The sequence below is a fragment of the Vicia villosa genome, unplaced genomic scaffold, assembly GCF_029867415.1.
Source record: "Vicia villosa cultivar HV-30 ecotype Madison, WI unplaced genomic scaffold, Vvil1.0 ctg.000108F_1_1, whole genome shotgun sequence".
In the NCBI taxonomy this organism is placed as follows: domain Eukaryota; kingdom Viridiplantae; phylum Streptophyta; class Magnoliopsida; order Fabales; family Fabaceae; genus Vicia; species Vicia villosa.
In genome coordinates, this window is record NW_026705019.1 from 413,103 (window position 1) to 437,549 (window position 24,447).

At 33.8% G+C, this 24,447-nt stretch overlaps 2 protein-coding genes and 1 pseudogene across 2 annotated transcripts; 1 reads left to right on the top strand and 2 right to left on the bottom strand.

Moving 5' to 3' along the window:
- Positions 1-13,983: 13,983 nt before the first annotated feature.
- Positions 13,984-15,364, top strand: LOC131624208 (uncharacterized). Its single transcript, XM_058895170.1, has 5 exons — positions 13,984-14,104; positions 14,197-14,286; positions 14,386-14,574; positions 14,796-15,029; positions 15,165-15,364. The coding sequence occupies exons 1-5, from the start codon at positions 13,984-13,986 to the stop codon at positions 15,362-15,364; spliced, it is 834 nt and encodes a 277-aa protein (XP_058751153.1).
- A 1,039-nt stretch (positions 15,365-16,403) lies between these two features.
- Positions 16,404-16,952, bottom strand: LOC131624209 (uncharacterized). The gene has a single exon (XM_058895171.1). It carries the CDS (start codon positions 16,950-16,952, stop codon positions 16,404-16,406), a length of 549 nt encoding a protein of 182 aa, XP_058751154.1.
- Positions 16,953-20,798: 3,846 nt separating this feature from the next.
- Positions 20,799-23,367, bottom strand: LOC131624210 (spermidine synthase 1-like; annotated as a pseudogene).
- Between the last annotated feature and the right edge of the window lie 1,080 nt (positions 23,368-24,447).

The window sequence follows — 24,447 nt, forward strand, 5'->3', positions numbered from 1 at the left end:
TCAAAAAAGAGATAATTAAGGGCGTTTTGGACATTTCTCCACTCACACTATATAAGTTATTTTTCTTCACATTCTCTCATAACTTCACTTCACCCAAAAGATCAAAAACAATTTCTCTCAATTCTCTCTCAATTCCCTTGGATCAAAACCAGAAATTTTATAAAACTTTCATCAATATTCATCAATTTTCTTCAAGATCAAGAACGACATGGATTGAAGATCAAGATTCCAAGTTCGAATTTCTTCTCCCTCCTCCTACATATTGTGCGCGCCACTCTCTCTTCTCCCCTTGGGATTTGCGTTTCGGCTTCGCTTCGTGTTCGTGTTCGTGTTCGCACTTCGGTTTAGATCTTCATTCGGTAAGCTTTCGGATCTTGAATTAAGTGCTTAATTGTTGATCATTACATGAATTTTAATCTAGATCTAGGTTTTATTTTTGATTAATGATGATTGATCGGTGAATTTGCATGTCGGTGATTGATTTGGTGCATATTATATGAAGTTTGATTAGATCTAATAATTGTGGCATGCAATTGATGTTTGATGATGTGAATTGACATACTACATGTTAAATTGATTCGAATATGAGAGTTGATTGTTGCTTGGTAATTGATTGTTGGTGATATTGAGTTTGTTCTTGATTTCAAAATTGGCACATAACATGTTTGATAAAATGAATGTGAGAGTTTATGTTTGACTATAATTGATGAAAGATTGAAAGGCAATGTTGTGGTTGTTAGTTGTTGACATTTGCTTATGGTCTAGTGTTGATTCAAAGTGATAATGAAGTTTGTTTGCATGTTAAATGTTGCTCTTACTTGCTGAAATTTTTTGCTATGCTTTGCTTGTGGCTTTTTTTCCTCAATTTTGCACAACGCGCGCGATACGTCGGCTTTGCTAAAAATGTCATATCTTTTGATCCGTGAGGAGTTTTTTCGATTTCATTACATGTATCCTTACTAGTTCGATGATTCTGAAGCTTTCCACGCGAACGGAATTTTGATTCGGGCAATTTTTGGTCAATTCTGGAAGTTGTGGCAGCAAGTGCGAAAATTGGCTTTTTGGGCCGAAAATTGACCGAATCGACCGTTTTGTCGAGTCCGATTGCGTGGAAATCATCACCGAAAATTCTGATAAATAATAACGTTTCATGCCGGAGCTTTATGTTGGTTTTAGGTGGCGTCTCAATGTGTTTGCTTGTTATGTAATGTTTGCCGTAAATAGACGTAATTTGTTCGGTATTGTGCTTTTACTATAACTCTTGAACCGTGTGGACTTTTTGCGAATGCGAATAATGTTTCTCAAGTAGAATGATATTTTCGGAGCTGTTGGTGAGGTTTATTTTCAGTTTCGGTCAATTTTTTATCGTTTTCGCTACTGTACCGTTTTGGAAATCGTGCTTCTGAGCCGATTTAATAAATTCCGACTCCATATTTGAGTTCTTTGGCACGTTTCTAACTTACCATAAAATTTTGGCTTAATTCTGACGAGTTTAGTTTTCACCATTTTTACCCTGTTTCGCCGTTTCGGTGTATTGTTGTGCGTGTAAATACTTGTTTTGACTTTCGTAGTTTCGGTATACATATTTGATTTGCTTTTGAATATTATCCCATGTTTCTTCTTGTTTGCTTTCGCTACATTTTCATCCTCTATTCCGTTATCCATTTCCGGTTTAGCTTATAATTCAATAACGCAATTCCGATTGCGATGTTTGTTATCTCTAACTTGTGTGCTAGTGTGCAAGGCTTTTGGATAGTCACCGATCGATGCTTATTCTATGAGTGTTCCGCTTTACTTGCGGGACATGATTTCATTCGCTTGCTTCGTGTTCTCATCCTGGAGACACGTCTCTACTACTTTATATCTGCTTGTTTGGTTTGCTTGTTCCTCTTGCAGGTGTATTGTGATTATGCTTGACGCGCATGTCGAACTTTGTGTGCTTTCATGGCTAATAGGTGTGCTGACTATTTGCTTTTGCTTTGCTAGCTCGCTCGCGGGATCCTAGTTCCCTTGTTTTCTTCACTACAGTTTACGGATCATCATCCGTTTGGTATTGATCCCGTTTCATTTTATTTTTTCTCGCACTTTATCGCTTTCTCGCATCATCCTTTAACATGAGAAGTAGGACTTAGACATGCATCTGGCCAAGCCCTCGAAAGAGGCTCTGTTTTTGTTGGTGTGTTTACATTTGTGCTTTGCGGCAGGGAGTCACAGTGTAATAAGTCCTATATGGCACTCCGTTAAGTCCTCATGGAAGGCATGCGGAAAGGGTTAGCAATCAACCCCCGCCTGGTCTCATCGAGTCTGTTCAGTATGCGCACGCTACGCGTGGCTCGCTTCTGAACCTGCCCAAGATCTTGTTATCGAGTATGTCAGGAAAAGGGTTCATGCAGCCGGACCCCCGCATTTCCTATAGCTCGCGCCGCTCGACGTTGATGGTGTACGCACGCACCGTTTTCCTTTCCGATCCGTGACGGCTTGGTTGCTAAGAGGGACCCGCTCCTCTTGTCTATGGCCCGATCATTTTCGCGAGGTCTAATGCATGGTTGACTCGGGTGATCCGCTCCCCTTGGCTATGGCGGGACCGTTTTTCTACCATTCGGCCAGTGCCGTTGGTTTGTTTTCTTTACAAGCGGAGCTCGTTTGTGTGATATTATTGTTTGCTTTCCCTCTCCTTCGTAGGTTGCTAGTTTAGTTTAGACTTGTACCCTTTGTATGATAATATTAGGTAGCAAGCTTTACCCCTTAGTTTAGGTTTTCCTCATGCATTCTTTAAAACACAAACCACACTCTTTGATTTTCTTTTCTTAAGAGCTTGTTATTTCCGCTCCATTCCCAAGCATAAGTCTCCAAAGGTTGAGCAGCAGAGTGCGAATGTAACTCGTTCACCTAAAAAACACAAAACAAACAGAAACTAGTTAGCCGAGCTACGATACCTCTTATTCCTCAAAAAGGACACGTAGGCAGCGGGGTAGGGCCTGTGCAAGCACAATCCTTTCTTTTCCCTACATTTTACATGCATTTTAGTCCAGATTAGCGCAGTTTGTTTACACACCCATAGTTTTAGACACGAGCGTGGATACCATCGAGTACGATGGGCGCGAGGGGTGCTAATACCTTCCCCTCGCGTAACCGACTCCCTTACCCTTTTCTCTGGTCATGAGACTGTTGTTTTGTTTTGTGTTTTGCTGGCATTCCCTTCCTTTTCAGGATAAATATGTTAGTGGCGACTCTGTTAATTTTTGCGGTAGCGACAATTCTCTATGGAGGTGATTAACAAGCTTAAGGAAAGGTACAAACTAAATAAATTATATATTTCTTATTCCAGGAAGTTGTTTCCAACTAATTGTCAATTGATAATGCATAACTTTCGTGTTTTACTTTTCTAACAGCCTTAAGAATGCTTTACCATTGTTATCATCTTCGAGTCTGCAAGTGGACACAACACAAAACTCCCAATTTTTTTTTGAGTAATTAAGAATCAATAAAAGGAAGAACAAAGAGTTCTCCAATCCTTTTTACACAAAAGCGGACAAAGCCTCCCAAAAAAGAGAAAATACCAACCAATTCTAGCTACGTAAGGAACAATAAAGGATCCTTAATGAAGTCGTAAAAACTATAATTGGACTTAGGATTTTCTCCCAAAAAAGACCACTTCCAAGCAAGAATCTTTACATTCCACACCGTGTTATCAACACTCCAACCGTCATTCCGGAAACAAATACCGTTCCGAATTAACCAAATGGACCACGTGGTTGCCATCCAAATAAGCCCCCACTTTCCTTTCCTAACTTTGTTGACTTTACAAAAACTATACCAATCCAAAAAATTTGCTAAACAATCCTCCTCCTTTCCTACCGGTTTACCTACCCACATCGCAATGTCTTTCCAAACTAGGTCCACCACTTTACAATTAAAGAAGGAGTGATTTCTACTTTCCAACTCCGCCTCACAAAAAGAACAACTTAAAGAGTTTAAAGGAAAAGGAATACCTCTAATGTTCAAGAGATCTTTAGTCGGCAATCTATTAACAAAAAGTCTCCACCCAAAAATCCTTATCTTAGAAGGAACCACCATCTTCCAAATTATGGCCACCAAGTCTTCATTTTTATTGTACGGACCAAACAGAGTACGGATAGAAGCATAAAAATTATAACAAGAAGCTACCGAAAACTCACCACTTTTAGTCCCTTTCCAACCAACTTTGTCCTCCTTATCCGGTAAACTAGCGACCACCGGTAATATGGAGCGGAGAGAAGAAATCGAAAGGAGAATTTCGGGTGACAAAAAACAAGATTTTATGCCAAAATCTCCCCAACACCAAACACCATTATGCCACCCTCCCATCGCTCCCACCGAAACCTTTTTGAAACAAGTTAACAAGAAAAGATCCGGATAATCATACCTTAGAATAAAACCATCCATCCAACAAGCTTCCCAAAAAGGAATAGAAAAGTCGTTACCAATCTCGAACTTGCAAAGGTCCGCCACCGGATCACTACGAGTCGACTTACTGATGTTGGTTAAGTCCTTCCACCACAACGACTTAGAAAGAGAAGAATTGGCTTTAGATTCCCCACAAAAAACCTTCGATGATATATCTCCATACCGAGCTCTTAAAACCTCGCACCACAAATTATCGTTTCCTTTGAGAATTCTCCACCTCCATTTGTTAAGAAGCGCTAGATTGAAGTCCAACACATTCTTAATACCCAAACCTCCCCTATCTTTGAAAAGACACACCTTTTTCCAACTCACCCAATGAATCTTTTTTATGTCCTCCATTCCACCCCATAAAAAATTACCTTGAAGTTGCGAAAACTCCTTGGCCACTTTCTTTGGCATCTTGTAAAAAGACATTGTGAAAATAGATAAAGAACAGAGAATAGAATTCAAGAGAGTTAACCTTCCTCCCATGTTCAAAAAACGAGTCTTCCATCCGGATAAGCGATTCTTCATTTTAATGAGGATAGGTTCCCAAGCGGAAGCCTTTCTAGGATTGGCACCAATGATAATGCCAAGGAATTTGAAAGAGTTATCTTCCAACCTACAAGAGAGAACATGCGCCGCCGCTTCCAAAAAGTACGGATTAATGTTGATTCCAATCAATTTGCTCTTGTGATAATTTATACCAAGACCCGAAACTTCTTCAAAGGCCTTCAAAACCGCCTTAATAGCCCAAACGTGTTTCCAATTCCTTTCCCCAACCAACAAAGTGTCATCCGCGAATTGAAGAATATCCACCACACATCTACCATTAACTTTGAAACCACTAAATTCCCCTAGCTCCATAGACTTCCTAACCAACGCCGACAATGCTTCCGTTACCAAAACAAAAAGAAAAGGTGAAAGAGGATCACCTTGCCGCAAGCCTTTCTCCACCACAAATTCATCGGTCGGGCTACCGTTAACCAACACGGACATATGACTTTGAAAGATCAATAGTTCCATCCATCTAACCGCCTCGCTTCGAAACCCATCTTAATAAACATAGTTCTTAAAAAAATACCAATTTACCTTATCGTAAGCTTTTTCAAAGTCCACCTTAAAAAGAAGACAATTTCTCTTTTCTTTTTTAGCATAGTCTACCACTTCATTCGCGACAAGAACACCGTCAAGAAGATGCCGACCCGGAACAAAAGCCGTTTGACAGGGAGAAACAATTGAATTCAACACCTTTTTTAATCTACCGGCCAAGAGCTTCACAATTGCTTTGTATAAACAACCAACTAAGCATATAGGTCTATAGTCATCCAACAAAACCGGATTTGGAGACTTTGGAATTAACACCAAGAAAGAGGAAGTTGTCGCACCCCAATTTTTGCCCTATGCATTTCATTTCTTGATCATACTGCATTTCATGTGCATTCATAGTTCAATCGTCGCATTTTTGCATACCTTGAAAAATTAACTTTTTTATTAAAGTCAACAAAAAAATAACTTTAGATAATTTAGATTAATTTAAGTTTTAGTATTATTTTTATTTTTTAGTTTAGATTTAACTTAGGTTAATTTTTATTATTATTATTACTAACATTTATTATTATTATTATTTCATTTTTTGTTTTGTTGTATATAAGTCAAAAGGAAAAAAAATTATAAAGTGGTTTTCTTTCACGATTCCCTGCACTCTGCTCCACTCTCCATGCCAAACACTATGGTCCAAGCTGCTGCTCCAAAACCTGCAAAATCAGAGCAACAATAACAAAATCAGAGCAACAATAAGCCAAAACTTTCACCATTATAATCAATACAAAACCTTCATCACAAAAGGCCATGGATCAGATACCAAAAGTGTTCAAACGGGATCAATTTTCCCCCCAATTTCCACTACTCTATGCCTATAAGAAAAGACGATCATACACAAAAGGGGAAGAGGAAAAAACTCTGCTAAACTTCACTCTTCCTCCAAACTTGCCCAACCTCTCTCAGTTCACAACAACACCCCAATACACCATTAACCTGCAAAAACAGAACTACTGCATTACACCTTCATCAAACTCAAGCAGACTCAATACGCCAACAGCCACACAACAGTCCGAACCGAAGCAGAGCAACAGGAATCGAGATTACCTTAAGAAGACGTCACCTCCGAGAACGATTGGAGTCGGTATTCTTCAACTCCTCCACTTTATTAACTTTGTATCATACTATTGAATTTCTGCAGTTTGAGTTGTTTGAATCCTTTATTTTCTTCATGTTGTGAGTGCTGAATATTGTTGATTTCTGTTGTCTGAATTAGTTTGTGCATTGTTGTGTTGTTATTGTATGCGTAGAAAACAAGTGAGATCAGTGTATGAGCGAGAGAGCGATTAGGAGAGTGAAACTGAGAGCCGAGATTAAGAGATCGAAATCAAAAGAGAGGCGAGATAGTGAGATTTCTGGTTTCGTTGTTGTGTTCGTTCGAGAGACAGAGATGGGAGAGTTTCATCGTGGAAAACGTGAAGAGAGATAGGAGAGGAGGCTGCCATTTTTGTCTCAACATTTTAGGGTTTATTTCTTTGTTTTTGTTCTGGGCTCAGTAAGTTCTATCCCAACCCGATTTACTCTCATCATCACCCTATTAAAGTCCACACACCTCCCCTGAATTAGTTGTTGACCACTTGAAACATGGGCCGCACAAGCATTTAAAAGCCCAACGGATTTCTTGACTTTACACCCTATTTTATGCTTAACCCATGACTTCTATTTCTTTTTATTTGTTTCTATGTTAATCTTTTTGTTAATAATTACTTTTACCTTTTAATATATCTATTAAAAATTCAAAAAAATATGTTAGAAGTATATAATTAAGTTGTTTAATTATTTCTATATTATTAAAAAATACAAAAACATTACCTTTGATTTTAGACTTATATTTTCTATATTACAAATATCAAAAAAATTAAATTAATCTTTCAATTCATTCGAGTAAATCTTGGTCCAATGCCAAGTATAAATAAATAAATCTTGGTCCAACGCCAAGTGGTTACAAATAATTTCTCGATCCAAAGTCGAGTTTTCTTTTCAAAAACCTTTTTCTTAAACCGAAAGATCGTGTGACAAGAAGTGTACACCTCTTGAATACCTCGATTCTTTTGGATTAACATTTTTTAAACCTTTCATTAATCAAACCAAGAGATTAAGTGACAAGGGGTGCACACCTCTTGAATACCTTGATCTTTTGAATCAAAACATATTAATAAAATCAAAAGATTGAGTGACAAGAAGTGCACACCTCTTGAATACCTTGATCTTTTGAACTAAAACATCTTTAATAAAACCAAAAGATTGAGTGACAAGAAGTGCACACCTCTTGAATACCTTGATCTTTTGAATCAAAACACTTTAATCAAACTAAGGGGTTAAGTGACAAGGGGTGAACACCTCTTGAATACCTTGATCTTTTAAATCAAAATGCATTAACCAAATCGAAAGATCATGTGACAAGAAGTGCACACCTCTTGAATACCTTGATCTTTTGAATAAGGACAACAAGTGACAATGGGGCTAGCTCCTGTTCAATACCTTGGGTAAAGACGCGCTAGGTGCACACCTATGCTCAATCCTTTGCTAAACGTTTGCAAAAACATCCTTTAAAAACACAATCTCAATTTCATTTAACCTTTTACGCCTTATGGCTTTTAAAACTCTTTTCATAAACGAGACACTTATTCAATTTTAAAATGCGAACATACTTCCACATGTGAAGATCGAACATCTTCCACTTGAATGCGATGATGGCAAAAATCTCGTCTCACTCTTGATTTAGTCATCCATTCTTGTAGTGATCTCATATCCATGTGCGCGTAGTATTTCCATTTGAAAGCGATCGAGTACCTCTCTCTAAAATCAACCAACAAACTTTCGTGGTTCTTCGTCCGAACTACGATTGCTCTGACTTTCCCATTGCACTAGGGAATACGTAGGCACAAGATACAAACGTCTTGGCGAGCATAATAATAAAAAAATCTTTTCTTTTTCTTCACAATAATAAAAAAACCTTAAAAATATTTTCTTGTACCTTTTCTCAATTAACAAGCTAAAGAACACAAACATTACACTAACACTCAAACACGAAACTAACTAAATGGGTCCCATCGAGTACGATGGAGGTGAGGGGTGCTAATACCTTCCCCTTGCTTAACCGACTCCCGAACCCTAATTTGGTTACGAACGACCATCTTATCCGTTTTCTTTTTATCCGTGGGTTTTATCGATATTTCCCCTTTCCTTTTGGAATAAATAAAGTTCGGTGGCGACTCTGTTGTACTTCGAGCGCGCGATAAACGCTCGAGTCACATTTTTACCGCTACAGAAGTGACCGCTTTATTTGATAAGTTTGTGTGGAAAGCTGAAATTTTGAGCCTTTCAGAAATTGCAAATTTACAGCATGTAAGTCATCAGTCTCTTCACATAATATTACTCCATTTTTTTCCTTAATTTAGTATATTCTATAACAATCTTAATTATGTTAGGAGACTACATGTGTCACTGTTGCAACGTTGGAGAAATTTGATTGCGAACAGTCAGGATGGTTTTATGATGGATGTGTTGAATGCCCAAGAAGTGTATCTTTAAATGATGGGAAACTTACGTGTTGTGCCAAACACGTATCTTCAGAGCCAGTCCTGAGGTATTTTCTGTTTATAATCCTTATGTTACCAATTTATTTTGCAAATAACTTGATTTGTATATTCATTAATGTTGTAGGTTTAAGCTTAAAGTCTTAGCATCTGATGGTAAATTCAAGTCTAGGTTTATATTTTGGGATGTTGATTGTAGTAAGTTAGTTGGAAAGTCAGCACTTCAACTAAGAAATGCTTTGATCGAGGTATACATGTATATATTTATACATAATTAAGTATGTTAGATCACATTATTCATAATGATTTTTTCTGTTTTTTTAGTCCGGAGAATATGGTCCTTTTGAATTCCCGAATGAACTTGACTCAATACTGAAAAAAGAGTTGGCTATAAGGGTTGTTTTTCAGCCTAATAAGGCCTGACTATCTGTCATTGGCCACAAAATAGATGAGGATACCCGTAAGAAAATAAGGGATGGTTTCAAATCTGAGGAGGTGATATTTTTTTAAATGCTTCATTTTAAAATTAGGTTAAATTACTCTCAAGGTTCTTTAAGTTATTTAATTGTAACTGGTCCTTCAAGTTTTTTTAACAACTCGGTCCTTTTGGGTGATAACTGCCTCCCTTTTCTCTCATTTTAATCATTTAGAAATGTTGATTGTTGTGTTTTTGGAAGCACTTCATCATTTTTACATCCCTCAAAATAATTGCATCCACAATTATTACATTTTCTCGGTTAAAAAAGGATAATGGTACACACATTTGATAACATAAAGGACCTAGTTGTAGCGAAAATAGCATGAAGGACCAAATTAATATTGCATTTGAGTAATTTAACCTTAAAATTATGTATTTGAGTATACCATATTAATATTGTTTGGAATTGGCAGCATACTTCGAAACTTCTTGCACCGGATCAAGATTCACAGGATGAATTGGTTACTGTTTCTGTGAGTATTCTCCTCACATCATAACACAATTTCCACTTTATTCATCTCTGTATAATTTATGCTGATAATTGTTTCACCATTGTTACTTTGTCGAAAAGGTCTTTAACTGTTGCAGCGGAAGATATTGAAAGTGTCCAACTATCCTCAACCAAGCTTAGAAAAGATATCAAGATAGAAAAATAGCGACCTTCTTATTTTAATATGTTTAATCTGCTTTTGTTTTGAGCAACGCAATGACTTTGTTAATGTTGTCTGTTCCTTTTTATGTTTTGGACCTGTTTTGAAACTATGTACCGTTCATTTTCTTTAATATAAATTGAAATTATGATCCTAACTTTGAATTGATATATTTACGTTCTACCGCAAACTATTTTATTATATTTCAATATGGTTCACACCATATTTGTATTTATAAGTGTGACTGTCTGCTATTATAAATTTCAACAGAATTAATATTACAGAAATTGAAATAATTGGTACAGCTGCACTAATCTTATTTCCCCACCCAAAATATGAAGTCATTAATGCCTATATAAACCCAATATGAGATACCTGTTTATTTATATTACTTTTTCAACACACTCACCTCACGTCAAAAATTATGATGCGGTTAATATACCTAAGGCCAAAATTATGATACAGTTTATTTGGTGCTATTAGTTTAATATTTTTAATGCACTTAATATATCTCCTTAAACTAAATGATAATACTTAAAGAACTTAAATGATATTTCCTTTATCTACCTCATTAAACATTATAAAATTAACTCTGTTGTATATTAGTATATTGATTAAATTATGGAAATTAGATAATGACATTGTACTTGGTCAATTTCAAAAACAATGTTCTTTACTCCATAAAAAGAAACAAAAATCGCTTTTAGAAATAGAACATTGGATGTTCATACCAGTAATACTTTGATATTAGATTTACAAAAATTTCATCAGGTGTCATTTCTAATAGTTATGGACCACACTATATTGCATGAGAGAATTAAGGCAGTAACAACAAGACAAAAAAGAAAGCAGCTTTTTAAAGAAAGAAGACCGAAGAGGAGCAGAAACAATGAGAACACATTGAACCACAACAATTTATTTGATATGAACACTACTCCGTCCAGAATTTACGTCAGAACTCCACTAAGTAATACCACTTTTGCGGTTGTGAATGAGGGAAACCAGAATTCTACAACAAACACAATTGGAACGATTTTTTAAGCTGACAGGAGATTGAATGTCGGTGTTAATGAGTTTGTGTGGTCCACTCTATCAAAAGGCAAGGGTCTGGATAACCAACGTGCTGCTTCATCATCAATGTCTGATTTGAAAACTCCAAACTCCACATCAGCCAGCTATGAATCAACCATTACTATTGATACCATGTCAGAAAGACAAAAGACAACTTCTGCTCGACCAAGAAGGAAGGAAATTATTCGCCCAAAAAAAGCACCTGAAAACAGATGTAGTGGCAATATTCTCAGTAGTCCTGTAGGTCATGAGTTGTTCAATTCTCCGGTAAGCTTTAATACAAATACACCTCTACATGGTATTACCTTCTCATTACATAGTCAAAGCTACAATAATGCATATGCACAGCCAAGTGGATCCGTCAATGCATCTAAAAAACAGATGAATGTTGGTGTAATTCATTCAATGACTGCCAATCTGTTCAAAGCTTTTTCAAGGAGGTTGTTTCAGAAATTTCTGGTTGATGGATTTACTATGATGGAGTCGCAAAGATTGAATTATATCCGCAAGCATCAGAAAAAACTGCAAGTTTCCAAGTACTCCAATTTGAACGGATTACAGACGGAAGCAACCACTCAAGGGGCTAACAAAGGTAAAAGAGTGGTTTTACCCTCAACTTATGTCGGTAGTCGGAGATACATGGAACAACTATACTTCGATGGGATGGCAATTTGTAGCCATATTGGATTTTCGGATCTTTTTATCACCTTTACTTGCAATCCAAATTGGCCTGAAGTTCAAAGATTGCTTAACAATATGAATTTGAAGCCTCAAGATCGTCCAGATATTATATCAAAGGTGTTTAAAATAAAGTTAGAGGAGCTGTTGTGTGATTTAACAAAGAAGCACATCTTGGATAGAGTAGTTGCATGTAAGTAACTTTTATTAACTTTGACTTTGCTCCTCTATATCTTTACATATATATAAACTTTTACATTCGCAATTTTTTACTAATATCCCTTATTGCAGATATTTACACAATCCAGTTCCAAAAAAGAGGTTTACCACATGCACATATTCTGCTTTTCATGCATCAATCGAGCAAGTATCCCACTCCATATGACATCAACAATATCATTTCGACAGAAATTCCAACCGAACATGATGATATGCAATTGTATCATTTGGTGAAAACACATATGATTCATGGGCCATGTGGTTTAGCAAACAGGAATTCACCTTGCATGAAGAACGGTAAGTGCTCTAAGTTCTTCCCCAAAAAATTCCAGCCTCAAAACCGTTGTAGATCAGGATGGATATCCCGTCTACAGGAGAAGGGAACTAGAAATACTGTTGTGAAAAAGAATGTTGTTCTCGATAATAGATACGTCGTTCCATATAATGCGTATCTGTTGAAGAAATTTCAGGCCCACATAAATATGGAGTGGTGTAATCAAGGCACTTCAGTTAAGTACTTATTTAAGTATATTAACAAGGGGTATGATAGAATAATTGTAGCTGTTGTTAAAACTGACCAGGATGGAAATTTTGTTGTTAGAAATATTGATGAAGTAAAGCAATACCTTGATTGTAGATACGTTTCACCAAGTGAAGCATGTTAGAGGATCTTTTCATTTCCTATTTATGGGATATCTCTTCCCGTTAAAAGTTTGTATTTTCATCTTGAGGGCGACAATCTGGTTTACTATACTGATTACAAACTGATAGATGATGTTCTTGACAAACCAAATGTGAAAGAATCAATGTTTGCAGGTGGGATGGAAGCAAACAAATCATATGCGGAGGCAAAAAATTTGACATACGCTACTTTTCTTTCCAAGTTTGATTATGATAAAAGATACAGGCGATGGAAACCACGTAATAGAGGTTGTACCATTGGAAGACTAATTTGGGTTCCTCCAAGTACCGACGAGCTGTATTACCTTAGAATGATGTTAACAGTTGTCAAGGGACCAACTTGCTATGAGGATATCAAAAATGTGGGTGGAATAGTTCGTGATAGTTTTAGAGATACATGCTTCGAAATGGGATTTCTTAATGATGACAAGGAATATGTTGCACCTATACATGAGGCATAGGATTGTGGTTCCGGTCATTTTTTGAGGAAGTTATTTGTCACTATGCTATTATCCGGTACAGTAAATAGGCCGCGGCATGTGTTGGGAAAAACTTGGAGGACTTTATCTGAAGGTATTCTTTATCAACAAAGAAAAGCAACAGATAGAAGAGGTATAACTTATACTTAGGTTTGCTGTTATACATATATATAACTGTTAATTTGAGTAAGAAATTCTGGAACTCTTTATCTATAATGAACCAAATTGATCCAGTTCTTTTATTGAAATCTGATGTATACAGCATGATAATCGATTATAGCTTGCTATACATTTGCTATATTGTGTACTTTATAGTGCAGCAAAATGACACATTGAAACTGCAATATATATTAATCTCACTGCCCTATGTATACCCATAATAGCATGATGAAATCGTTATTCACTTATGTAACTTATGTGGGTGCTTTATTTTCCTGCTATATAGTATGTTCATTCTCCAAAACCAATCATATGCTATTGTATTTACATTATGTCTGTAATGATTACAACTACTATACAATAAAAAATTACCTTTCTATTTGTAATTTCTAATGCCATGTTCCTACTGGTTTATAACAACCGCTAAGTTAAAAAATTTAACACTAATTGAGATTGAGAATATGATGCAATCAAATCGAAGAAGTTTGCATGAATTTAAAGACATGCCTTATCCAGATTCGTACGTCACACGACACGTGAGGAATAGATTAATTTATGACGAACTTGATTACAATGCCGATACAGAACGAGAAAATTTCCATAATCTATTTACGAACCTAAAATGTAATTGTTAATATTTCTATTATGATATAGTGACATGAAAGTATTAAGTTTTTATGTTATAGACTAATAAATATTTACACTTTTGATTGTAGATGAACAACGTTCAATCTTTGATAAAATCATGGAAGCTGTCGACAAACAAAGAGGGGGTGTGTTTTTTTTACATGGTTATGGAGGGACCGGTAAAACTTTCATGTGGAGAACACTATCAAGTGCACTTCGTTAGGAAAAAATAGTTATTATTGTTGCTTTAAGTGGCATTGCTTCGTTATTATTGTCAGGCGGAAGAACTGCCCATTCAAAGTTCAAAATAACCATGCCAACCCTTGACAACTCTACTTGCAATGTTGACAAAGACACCGAGCATTCACAATTGTTTGAAGCAACCGATGTCATAATATGGGACGAAGCACCCATGGCCCTTAAGAATTGTTTTGAAGCATTGGATAAGACTCTTAAAGATGTCATGGGTAAAAAGGGTCACGCAAATACAATTTTGGTGGAAAAGTTGTTGTTTTTGGAGGAGACTTCCGACAAATTCTTCCAGTTGTTCCAATAGCAGTCCGTTCTGAAATTGTTCATGCTTCCATTTGTTCATCTTATGTATGGGACTTTTGTCAGGTTCTAACACTAAAAAAATATGCGACTTCAATAGGGAAGAGATAACACAATGATGGATTGGCTGATATAGATGTTGGGGATGGTAAGATATGTGAACCAAATGATGGATTGGCTGATATAGAAATCCCTCAAGAAATATTAATATCCAATTTTGAGGATCCTATAAAAGCAATAGTGGAAAGCACATATTTCAATTTGTTGGAAAATTTCCAAAATGTTGATATTTTACAAGGAAAAGCAATTCTTGCCTCAACCATTAGAGTTGTGAAAAAAATTAATCATTATGTATTGGATATGATACCAGGTAAATATATATATATATATATATATATATATATATATATATATATAGTTTTATTTTACATATACATATATTAAATTAGTATATCATGTTTCCTTTACTAATGTATTAATATTTTCATGTTATTGCTTTTCTCAGGAGAAGAGGAAAAGTACCTGAGTTTTGATTCAATTGATAGAACCTATACAAGTTATAATGAAACATATGAAGTTCTAACTCCAGAATTTCTTAGTAAACTTAGAACATCAGGTTTACCAAATCATAAGATCAAATTAAAGGTTGGTATCCCAATTATGCTAACGAGAAATTTGGACCAGAATGATGGATTATGCAATTGAACAAGATTAATTGTTACAAGGTTAGCAAATCATGTTATTGAGGCAAAAATCATGTCTGAAAAGAATACAGGTAACGTTTTTACATCCCTTGCATGTCTATGTCACTTTCTGAGTCACCGTGGCCTTTTTAGTTGATTAGGAGGCAATTTCCCATTATTGTCTCTTACGCAATGACGATTAATAAATCTCAAGGCCAATCACTTGATAGTGTCGGATTGTATTTGCCTACTACTGTTTTTAGTCATGGACAATTGTATGTGGCAATTTCAAGAATTACAACCAAAATTGGTCTTAAAATTTTAATACATGACAACGATGCCCCCTCTTCTACCACTACAAATGTCGTGTACAAGGAGGTTTTCCATCACTTTCTTAGTTGGTAAGTCTAATCACCTAACACATTATGTTCTTACAAAATTAGAAAAATATTAATTTTTTATTTGATTTATTTCTCCATGCAGACTTCCTCATAGCTGTTGTTATTGGTTGTTTCCTTCATATTTGTAGTTCAACTATTAAATTAGAGCCATGGAGATACTTTCATCTGGAACAGACATTTTTATTTTCACTATTAGCTGCTTGAATTTTAAGTCATTTGTTTTATGTACTCTTTGGTCAGAACAAGACTGAATATTGGTAGAATTAAAACATCTTTTCATTGATATATAAAAGGATCTATATCAATCAATATTGAATCCATACAATATGAAAGTCGGACGGCACAGGTTTCTTACTAGTTTATTAAAACGATACATCTATATATAATAATAAAAATAAAAACATATGTGCAGATATCATACTCATACCTATTTTTGCAGATTTTTACTTTATCAATAATAAATAGTTTTTACGGAACCATTAAAGATGACTCAAAGTGCAGATTATTGAAACAAAGTACCATCTCAAAGAAAAAGATTAGATCTTATCCATTAGAGAAACACATGTGAAAACAACACATAATAGTAATTACACGTCAAAGAACCTCATTTATTGAATATGATAAAGTCACTTCCATTATTAGTGATGAGTCTCCAATTAGTTATGCATAAATTATAAAACGAAATATATGCTCAAGAATCTGAGAAATTTGAATGACAACATGAGCATATTTTGGGAGTTGTGATGGATCAGGAAAAGGAGTTTCACCAGGTGACTCTCCTCTAACACAATCAAAACAATGAACTGATATAGCACCTGCTCTTTCACGGGCGGATCCGTAATCTCCTGTCTTTAAATTTCGTACAGCTTCATCAACCAAACGAAGGGCGCCTACTTTTGCATCGAAATGATATAAGCATATTTCATAATGTTTTTTTGCCCCAACATCACTACCACTGTTCGCAATTAGTCTTCGGATTAAATTGAATGTGTTGGTCACATTGACACGAGCTACTCCAATGCCGTATTCTGCAAAGCTAATGAGATCTCGATTTTTTCCAGGTTTTGAATTGAGAAGATTTGAACAATATGTATAGTCTATGACTCCCTTGCAAATAGTATCCACATCTACTACTTTGACTCCATTGGCTCCATAGGAGGATGAAACACATAAAATAAAAATCACCACAACAAAAGAAAAATAAGTCATCTTATTCATCTCTTCTTTAAGGTTTCTTCACCAATATTAACTTTTGTGATTTGCTCTTGTTTCAATCCTAACTAGCCATTTTATATTTACTCTCAATGCCTTGAAAAGAGGCACATTAATATTTCTTTTTTTTTTTTTGACCGCATTAATATTTCTTTTTGACTAAATTAAAGAATTGATATCTACATTTTATTATTGCTAAAAAATTTACGTAGTTCTATAACACTTTTAATTACTCTCCTCTTATTCAACTTAAAATTAGGAAATATAACTACTTTTATTCCCAGCATTATCATCTTAAATGAACTAACTTGTAATGAATTTACAATCTTTTTTTTTTCTTTTTTCTTCTTTTTTTCAATAAATAATGGAATTAATCGAAAGAACGGATACACGTAAGGAACCGACTACCTCTTTATACAAGAGAGAGGATGAAGCTTCCAAAATTGAAAATTACACGTCGGAGAAGAATCATTAACTGATCTAAACCACTTCCAAGCAACGAGAACAATTACGCTAAAGCATTCATCAAACTTAATTAAGTTAGTTAAGCTTAATAATTCTATCTTGTGAAGCTTAACTGCTTTGGAAAGTTAGTTAAACTTAAGGATGAATTGCTAAGACCTTAATTGAACACAACAGGTATAATAATTCTATCTTGTGAAGCTTAACTGCTTTGGTCCCTTACTCTCATATAGCAAAAAAAAAAAAAAAAGATTCTAGTTATAATTGTACAAGCACTGGATGTAACCTAAAACTATCTCACTTGAATTTTAGAATAACTATTGATACAACATCAACACTAACGTGTAGTTAAGGATTTATCTTTTATGAAATAAGCTAAAAAATTGTGAGTATTACTTAAATTTATACGAAAGTAACATGTAACAGAAATAAAATTGTCAATTAAACAAAAAATTTATACTCTTAATTCAGCTTTATTCATAATTTATATCTTAGTTTTGTTAAGATACTAGTAGAAGACTCATGCGTCCGTACGGGTAAATCAAATCATAAGATCAATAATGTATTACAAATGCAAAATATGTAAAACTTTGAGGGAGGAATGTTAATTTAAGATTCACAAAACATAATATAGATGAAATGAATTTATATATAGTATTTAACATGGAAAAGCAATAGTTATTGATATTTTAGGTTAAAAAGGTATTGTGGTGATAGTGACCCATAAAAATAGTAAGTTTTAATGACAAAATTCACAGAAAAATATGTACAAATAAACTCTAGAAAGATATAAATAATTATTTTTCTATAATATATTTAAAAATATCAATTTGTTAATGGATTTAAAATTTTAAAAAAAAATCTAAAGTTAAAACTATTAATTGTGAATAGATGGATTGAATGGGTTAATGAATAAAACTATCAATTTGTTAAAAATTTCAATTCGAGCAGCGCTTGTATTATCATCCAGTTAAAAATATCAATTTGTTAATGGATTTAATTATTAACTAGTAGGAAACCCGTGCGTCCGCACGGGTTCTGGTGTGGGTTGGACTGTGTTTATCAAATATATATAGTATTAAGTTAAAAAATCGAAATTTTTTTTTGTATGAAATTGAAATATAGAAGTTATATTGTTTAAACAAAACTATTAAATTGATTAAAAAGTAAAATTATTAAACACATACTTTGTAAAAAAACAATTGTAAAAAATAGAAGAAAAAAAGTTTTTTTTAAGATTGATAGAGTTATAATAATAAAAGGATTTATAAAGTTTAATAAATAAGATAAATAAATATTGCAAAGTTAAAATTAGTTGAAAATCAGTAAAAACATAATTTTACATAAAAATTCAAAAAGAGAATGATATAAAAGAATTAAGTTTAATGTTGTATTTATTAAATTTTAGGTTATGATTCAAAATATAAATAAATGAAAAGACAGTAGTACAACTGAGTTTTATTTTTTTTAATTGTAAAAAATGTGCAATAACCCGTGCGTTCACACGGATGTTGGTATGATTACCCGTGCGTTTACACGGTACTGTTGTGTTACCCGTGCGTCCGCACGGATTCTGGTGTGGGTTGAATCGACTTTATTAGATTAGTTTTTTTTATATCAAATTGAATTATAGAAGTTTTAATATTTAAACAATAATTTTAAAACAAATTAGAATTTCTTTATATATTATTAAAAAAAATATAAAAAATTAGACTGCAATATAATTGTATAAGTTTTTAAAAATAACTATTGTTAGGAAAAACTATTAAACACATACTATATAAAAATCAATTTTTAAATTAAAAAAAATAAAATATTACCCGCGCGTGCGTTATTACGGATGTTGTTATGATTACCCGTGCATCCTCACAAATACTGGTGTGTTACCTGTGTGCTCACATGAAATTTGGCCTGACTACTCGTGCGTTCACATGATATAGGTGTGTTACCCGTACATTCGCACGGGTACTGGATTATTTGCCGTCATCTTAATTTATTTATCTTAACAAAATATATTAAAATCATTAGATTATTCAAATATAATCTTTTATATATATATATATATATATATATATATATATATATATATATATATATATATATATATATATATATATATATATATATATATATATATATATATATATATATATATATATATATATATATATATATATATATATATATATATATATATTATTCTCACTAATTGTTTCTAGCAAAACTTCCTCATCATCATTCATAAACAAAACAAAACCATTACCAAGTACATGACCATATCTACCATCTTCTAAACTTCACAAACATGTAACAGAATCCATACAACAACAATAATAATGTTATAGCAGACACAGTGGGAATCATAAGTACAAACCAAAACAAAAACAAACAGAAAGTGTCGCGGGAAGCTATTAATGTCATTTCAAGGCATTTGTTTATATGTAAAATTTGAAATATATTTATACATGATTTAAAATATATTTGATTTTTTAAATATATTTGATTTTTTCCTATAATTATTTAATTGTATTGTATTTGTTTTGGTGATCATAAAATAATTATGAATTGTTTATATTAATATATAATTTTAATGTCATTGAATTCATACTTTAGTTATGTTTGTTTTGTCTAATATCTATTAAGTTATAAATAAATATTTGTTTTATTTATTTATTTATTAGTATTATAAAGAATTACAAACTAATATATATTTTCTCGTATCACGTTTAAGTATATATATTCTGTAGATTATATATATAATTAAAGTCTTTAATGCAATTGTTATTTATCTGTTGGCATTTTTGTTAATATATATAGATGTAATTAAAAGCATTTGAATACAGAAACCAATATGTAAAAGTTGAAATTGATTTCATATTTATAAAGAAATAACAAATTAGAAAAAGATATAATTAAATACATAAAAGTTTGAAAAGTGTGAATAAAGTAAAAGTTATATTAAAATAGAGAAAATAAGAATTTAGAACTATTAAAGTTTGTGAAAAGTGATTTCAATTATTTTTCAATAAACTTACAAAAAAATACAGGATTCAATACTGATATATCAATACTCATATATGAATACAGGATTCAATTATTTTTCAATAAACTTACCAAAAAATACAGGATTCAATACTGATATATCAATACTGATATATTAATACAGGATTCAATTATTTTTCAATAAACTTACCAAAAATAAACTTTATATCAGTATTGTTATATCAGGATTCGATTAATATAATTTTACGGCATTGTTATCACAGCTTTGCAAGTTTATATTTTCTGCGAGTACTTGAATCATGATGTAAAAACCATAAAATTATAAGGCACTTCTGATATGCCCTACCAATAGGATCAGAAGAATCCACTATAACTGCATCATAAGATCCTTCTGGAGCTGCCTTAAAAAATGCAACTCCTAGAACATTGAGAGACAAAGCATCATTAGAAATGTTATCCCATACCAGAAAAGTGTTTAAGAAACATCTAGGAATGTGGAGGGTAATTGATCATACCATCACCGATATTAAGTGTCACACATGGATCCGCAAAACCTACTGCTATATCAGGGAAAAATTCTTTGGAGACATCAACAACCATCTTGTCAATTTCGCAAATGTCCATCTTTTCGACTGAAGAGTGGCGTACAACTTCCCGCAGGACTCCCCCGTCTCCTCCACCAATAACCAAAACCTAACAAAAAACAGTAAGAAAAATACAATTAACTTTGTAGACTTGGAAAGTTATGGAGATAAATGATATAATATTTTCGTGCTTCCACTCAGTAAGATAAGTCATCATATCCCAGAGTCAAATACGCTCCAATTCTCTTCAACATATAACATTCAAGTGTTATCAAATAGCAAATATAGTGGCACTAAAGCACTATAACATATTAGAATTTTAACATAGGTATTACTCCAAAAGACATGATTAAGTATGAAGTTGTATTAAATATCAGCCATAACAATGCTATAGGGTTGTAGCATGGGCTCATAGCAGAATTTCAACAACGAAAATTTCCTGCAATCTGCGATTGACAACACCATAACAGTCTGATGCACACTTCTCAAGAAAGACCAAAACAACTTTAAATGTAAAACACTCATCTCTTGATAGGCACACTCATCTGTTTCTGTGAGATGAATGACTCCATCCAAAATAAGAACCTTGCCATATGTTGCTGACTGTAAATTGAAAGCAGACGTTGTAAATAAAAAATGGGACTACCGAGTAGGGATACATATAAAGACCAAAGAGAATCAAGATTCAGGCAGTATAATCGACATGACAAAAACTGATATGGAAATAGGAAAGTGGAAATAATAATATATGTATTGATTTTAATAGGCTTACCCATATCTCCATTCAAACTTCCCCTCTCCATAAACCCCAAAAGCACAATTCACCAAAATGTAAAACACATATTGTACGATGCCAATTTTCACAGGTTGATTGAAGTCAGGGCCAAGATACCAAAATACCAAATGAAGCTCCTGCTAATAATCGACCTGCACACACAGACCACCCCCTCTAGATTTTAAAAATAGGCTCAAAGGACAAAGCATGATGATATGGCCAATGAAGAACCTGAGGAGACAAAGTATGGTGGCTCATAAGATTCAAAAGTAGCATCTATTAAATGATACTAAAATCAAATAATTTTCTTAGTAACCAAAATAGACTACAGCAAGGAGTACAACCTACACTAACGGCTGGCCTTGAAAGGATGGAGAATTGTCAGCAGAAGCAAAACCAAGCCTAGTCACACTTGAGAACAATATTATTGTCTTTAAATCATCTCTTCGACTTTGTTATGTGCATCACTCGTTCACCACTCGTTCTGCCAAGAATAACTTTTTGTTCACCACTCGTTCACCACTTTTGGTTCGCAAAATAGCTGATTGCCTACCCAATCCATAAACTATCTAATGCTCATTTGATATTCGACACAATTGAAGTGATTTGAAATAACAGCAGCAACGCGCAATAGTTCGAACACACCTGTAGCAGAACAGCAACTAACTCCCATCAGTACATAGCAAACTCACACATTATAGAGTAGCAGGCTGCAAAATATTCAAATCACAGTAACTAAATAACAGAGTCAATATAGTTCTAATATTAATAAGACAATCCTTGATCAATCACCTGTCATTTGATTTGTTATAGGAGTTGCATATTATTAACCTTTAAGAATCCAGTAGAAAATTTCTTATCGTTCCTTGTCGCCGATGATAGTGTGACTCATGTATTATTCTGGTTTATATGATCCTTCTCGCACTGCAACAGATTTTAATTCAACCGACGTGTCACCTTCTTTTGCACGTTTGGAATATGATTTTAATTCAACCTCTAATTTTCCCGACTTCTAGCAATTCGAATATTGGTATCAGCCCGTGCTCTGCTGCTCTAAATCCTGACCGGGTCTTTCAAATCTCAGACCATGAAACGCAGTAACGACAACCACTGTGTCATTCCTGCTTTTTATCAAACATATGGAGGGCAAGCTCAGACATGCCTTAAATCGAAAAAATGAAACTGAACATTCTGTCAATATTGCAAAAGTAAACAAAATAGCAGCTCTCTTTCACCATCTCAACATGACTAAATCCAAAAACCATTCAACACATATTGGAATATTGGTTAGGTTTGTGATGTTTTGGTTTGTCAATGATAACTTAAAATCTGCAGATTTGAACATTTTCAATATCAAACAATATTCAAAGTAACCAACATGACATCAACCAATGAAAAAACCCACATTATAAAAGGTCTAATCTCTGCACTAACCTTTGAGTTGTCCATACCTCAGAGACGACTGTTCACCCAAAATCGGCCACAGAAAAACAAACAATGAAACCCTAAGATTTTCATTCTTCATTTTCCAGAAACCCTTCACAAATTGTTGCAAAAACAATAACTGTTCACACAAACACACAGCCATAGCCACAGAGATCATAATGAAACCCTAAATGTTACCGTCATTTTCCAAATACATAAAATCCTTTAGAAATTTGTGTAGAAGAAGTAAAAAAGACAACAGATCCGTAGATCCAAAAACATAAAGAACAAAAATCAGAAAAATCTCACCAAAGTTCTAGAACCATAACATCGTCTTCATATCCTTCAACATATCTGTAAACCGGGCAACATCATCACCACCAAATCGCACAACATTCACCAATCGTTACTTCCACACTTTTCACCGAAGCATCCATGGAAGCGTTGAAGATAGAGAAAAGAGAAAGAGAGGGACGAGGAGGAGCAAGAAGAAGAGGGAGACAGTTGAGGAAGAGGATTTATCGCCTCAGTCAAGTAGAGAGAGGAAGAGGCTTTGTGCAACTTGAGAGACAGAAAGAGAAAAATATAGAGGGACAGATAGATAGGAAAAGGACAATGAGAGAGGGAAAGATTTTGAGAATTTTGAAATTCAAATTAAAGTAGACATTGATAGAAGAGAAATTGGTAAAAGATTATTTTAATATTAAAAGTGATGTCATAGGTGTATAAAGACTAAAAAACCAGCATTTTGCATATGTGGAGCAAAATGAGAAAAGGGTAGAAAGGTGTTTTCCACACCTATAACTTTTCTTATATGGTAGATAATTTTTTATTTGCTAATTAAACATATACATAAATTGCTAATTTTTTAATGTAACTCCAAACACTTTCCACGCCTATTGTGTTCACCTACAAAGTGAAATAATGCTGATGCAACCTCTAAATTTTACAGGTTATTCTTTAAGTTTAGGAAAATCACTAAATAATCATCTACTATCTTACCATTACTAAAGAATTGACCAAACACCCCATTATGCCCTTAACATCAATTTATTTTACACAGCAAAAAGGATAAAAACGTAACTTTCTAAATCAAAGACCCCTACTTCATTTTTGTGCAAGACATACCAATTAAGCCCTTCATAAGTCAAGTTCTTTGTTGCACTATAAAAAATGGCATGTCTTACTGCAAGGATAAAATTGTAACAACCTAAATAAAATAACTCAATTCTCCCAATTTCAT

Excerpts from the sequence above, each read along its gene's own strand:
- LOC131624208 (XM_058895170.1), top strand. The coding sequence starts at position 13,984 with ATGCCTTATCCAGATTCGTACGTCACACGACACGTGAGGAATAGATTA. Across the intron at positions 14,105-14,196 it reads TCTATTTACGAACCTAAAAT|ATGAACAACGTTCAATCTTT; the intron begins GTAATTGTTAAT and ends TTTTGATTGTAG. Across the intron at positions 14,287-14,385 it reads ACATGGTTATGGAGGGACCG|GCGGAAGAACTGCCCATTCA; the intron begins GTAAAACTTTCA and ends TATTATTGTCAG.
- LOC131624209 (XM_058895171.1), bottom strand. The coding sequence starts at position 16,952 with ATGACTTATTTTTCTTTTGTTGTGGTGATTTTTATTTTATGTGTTTCA.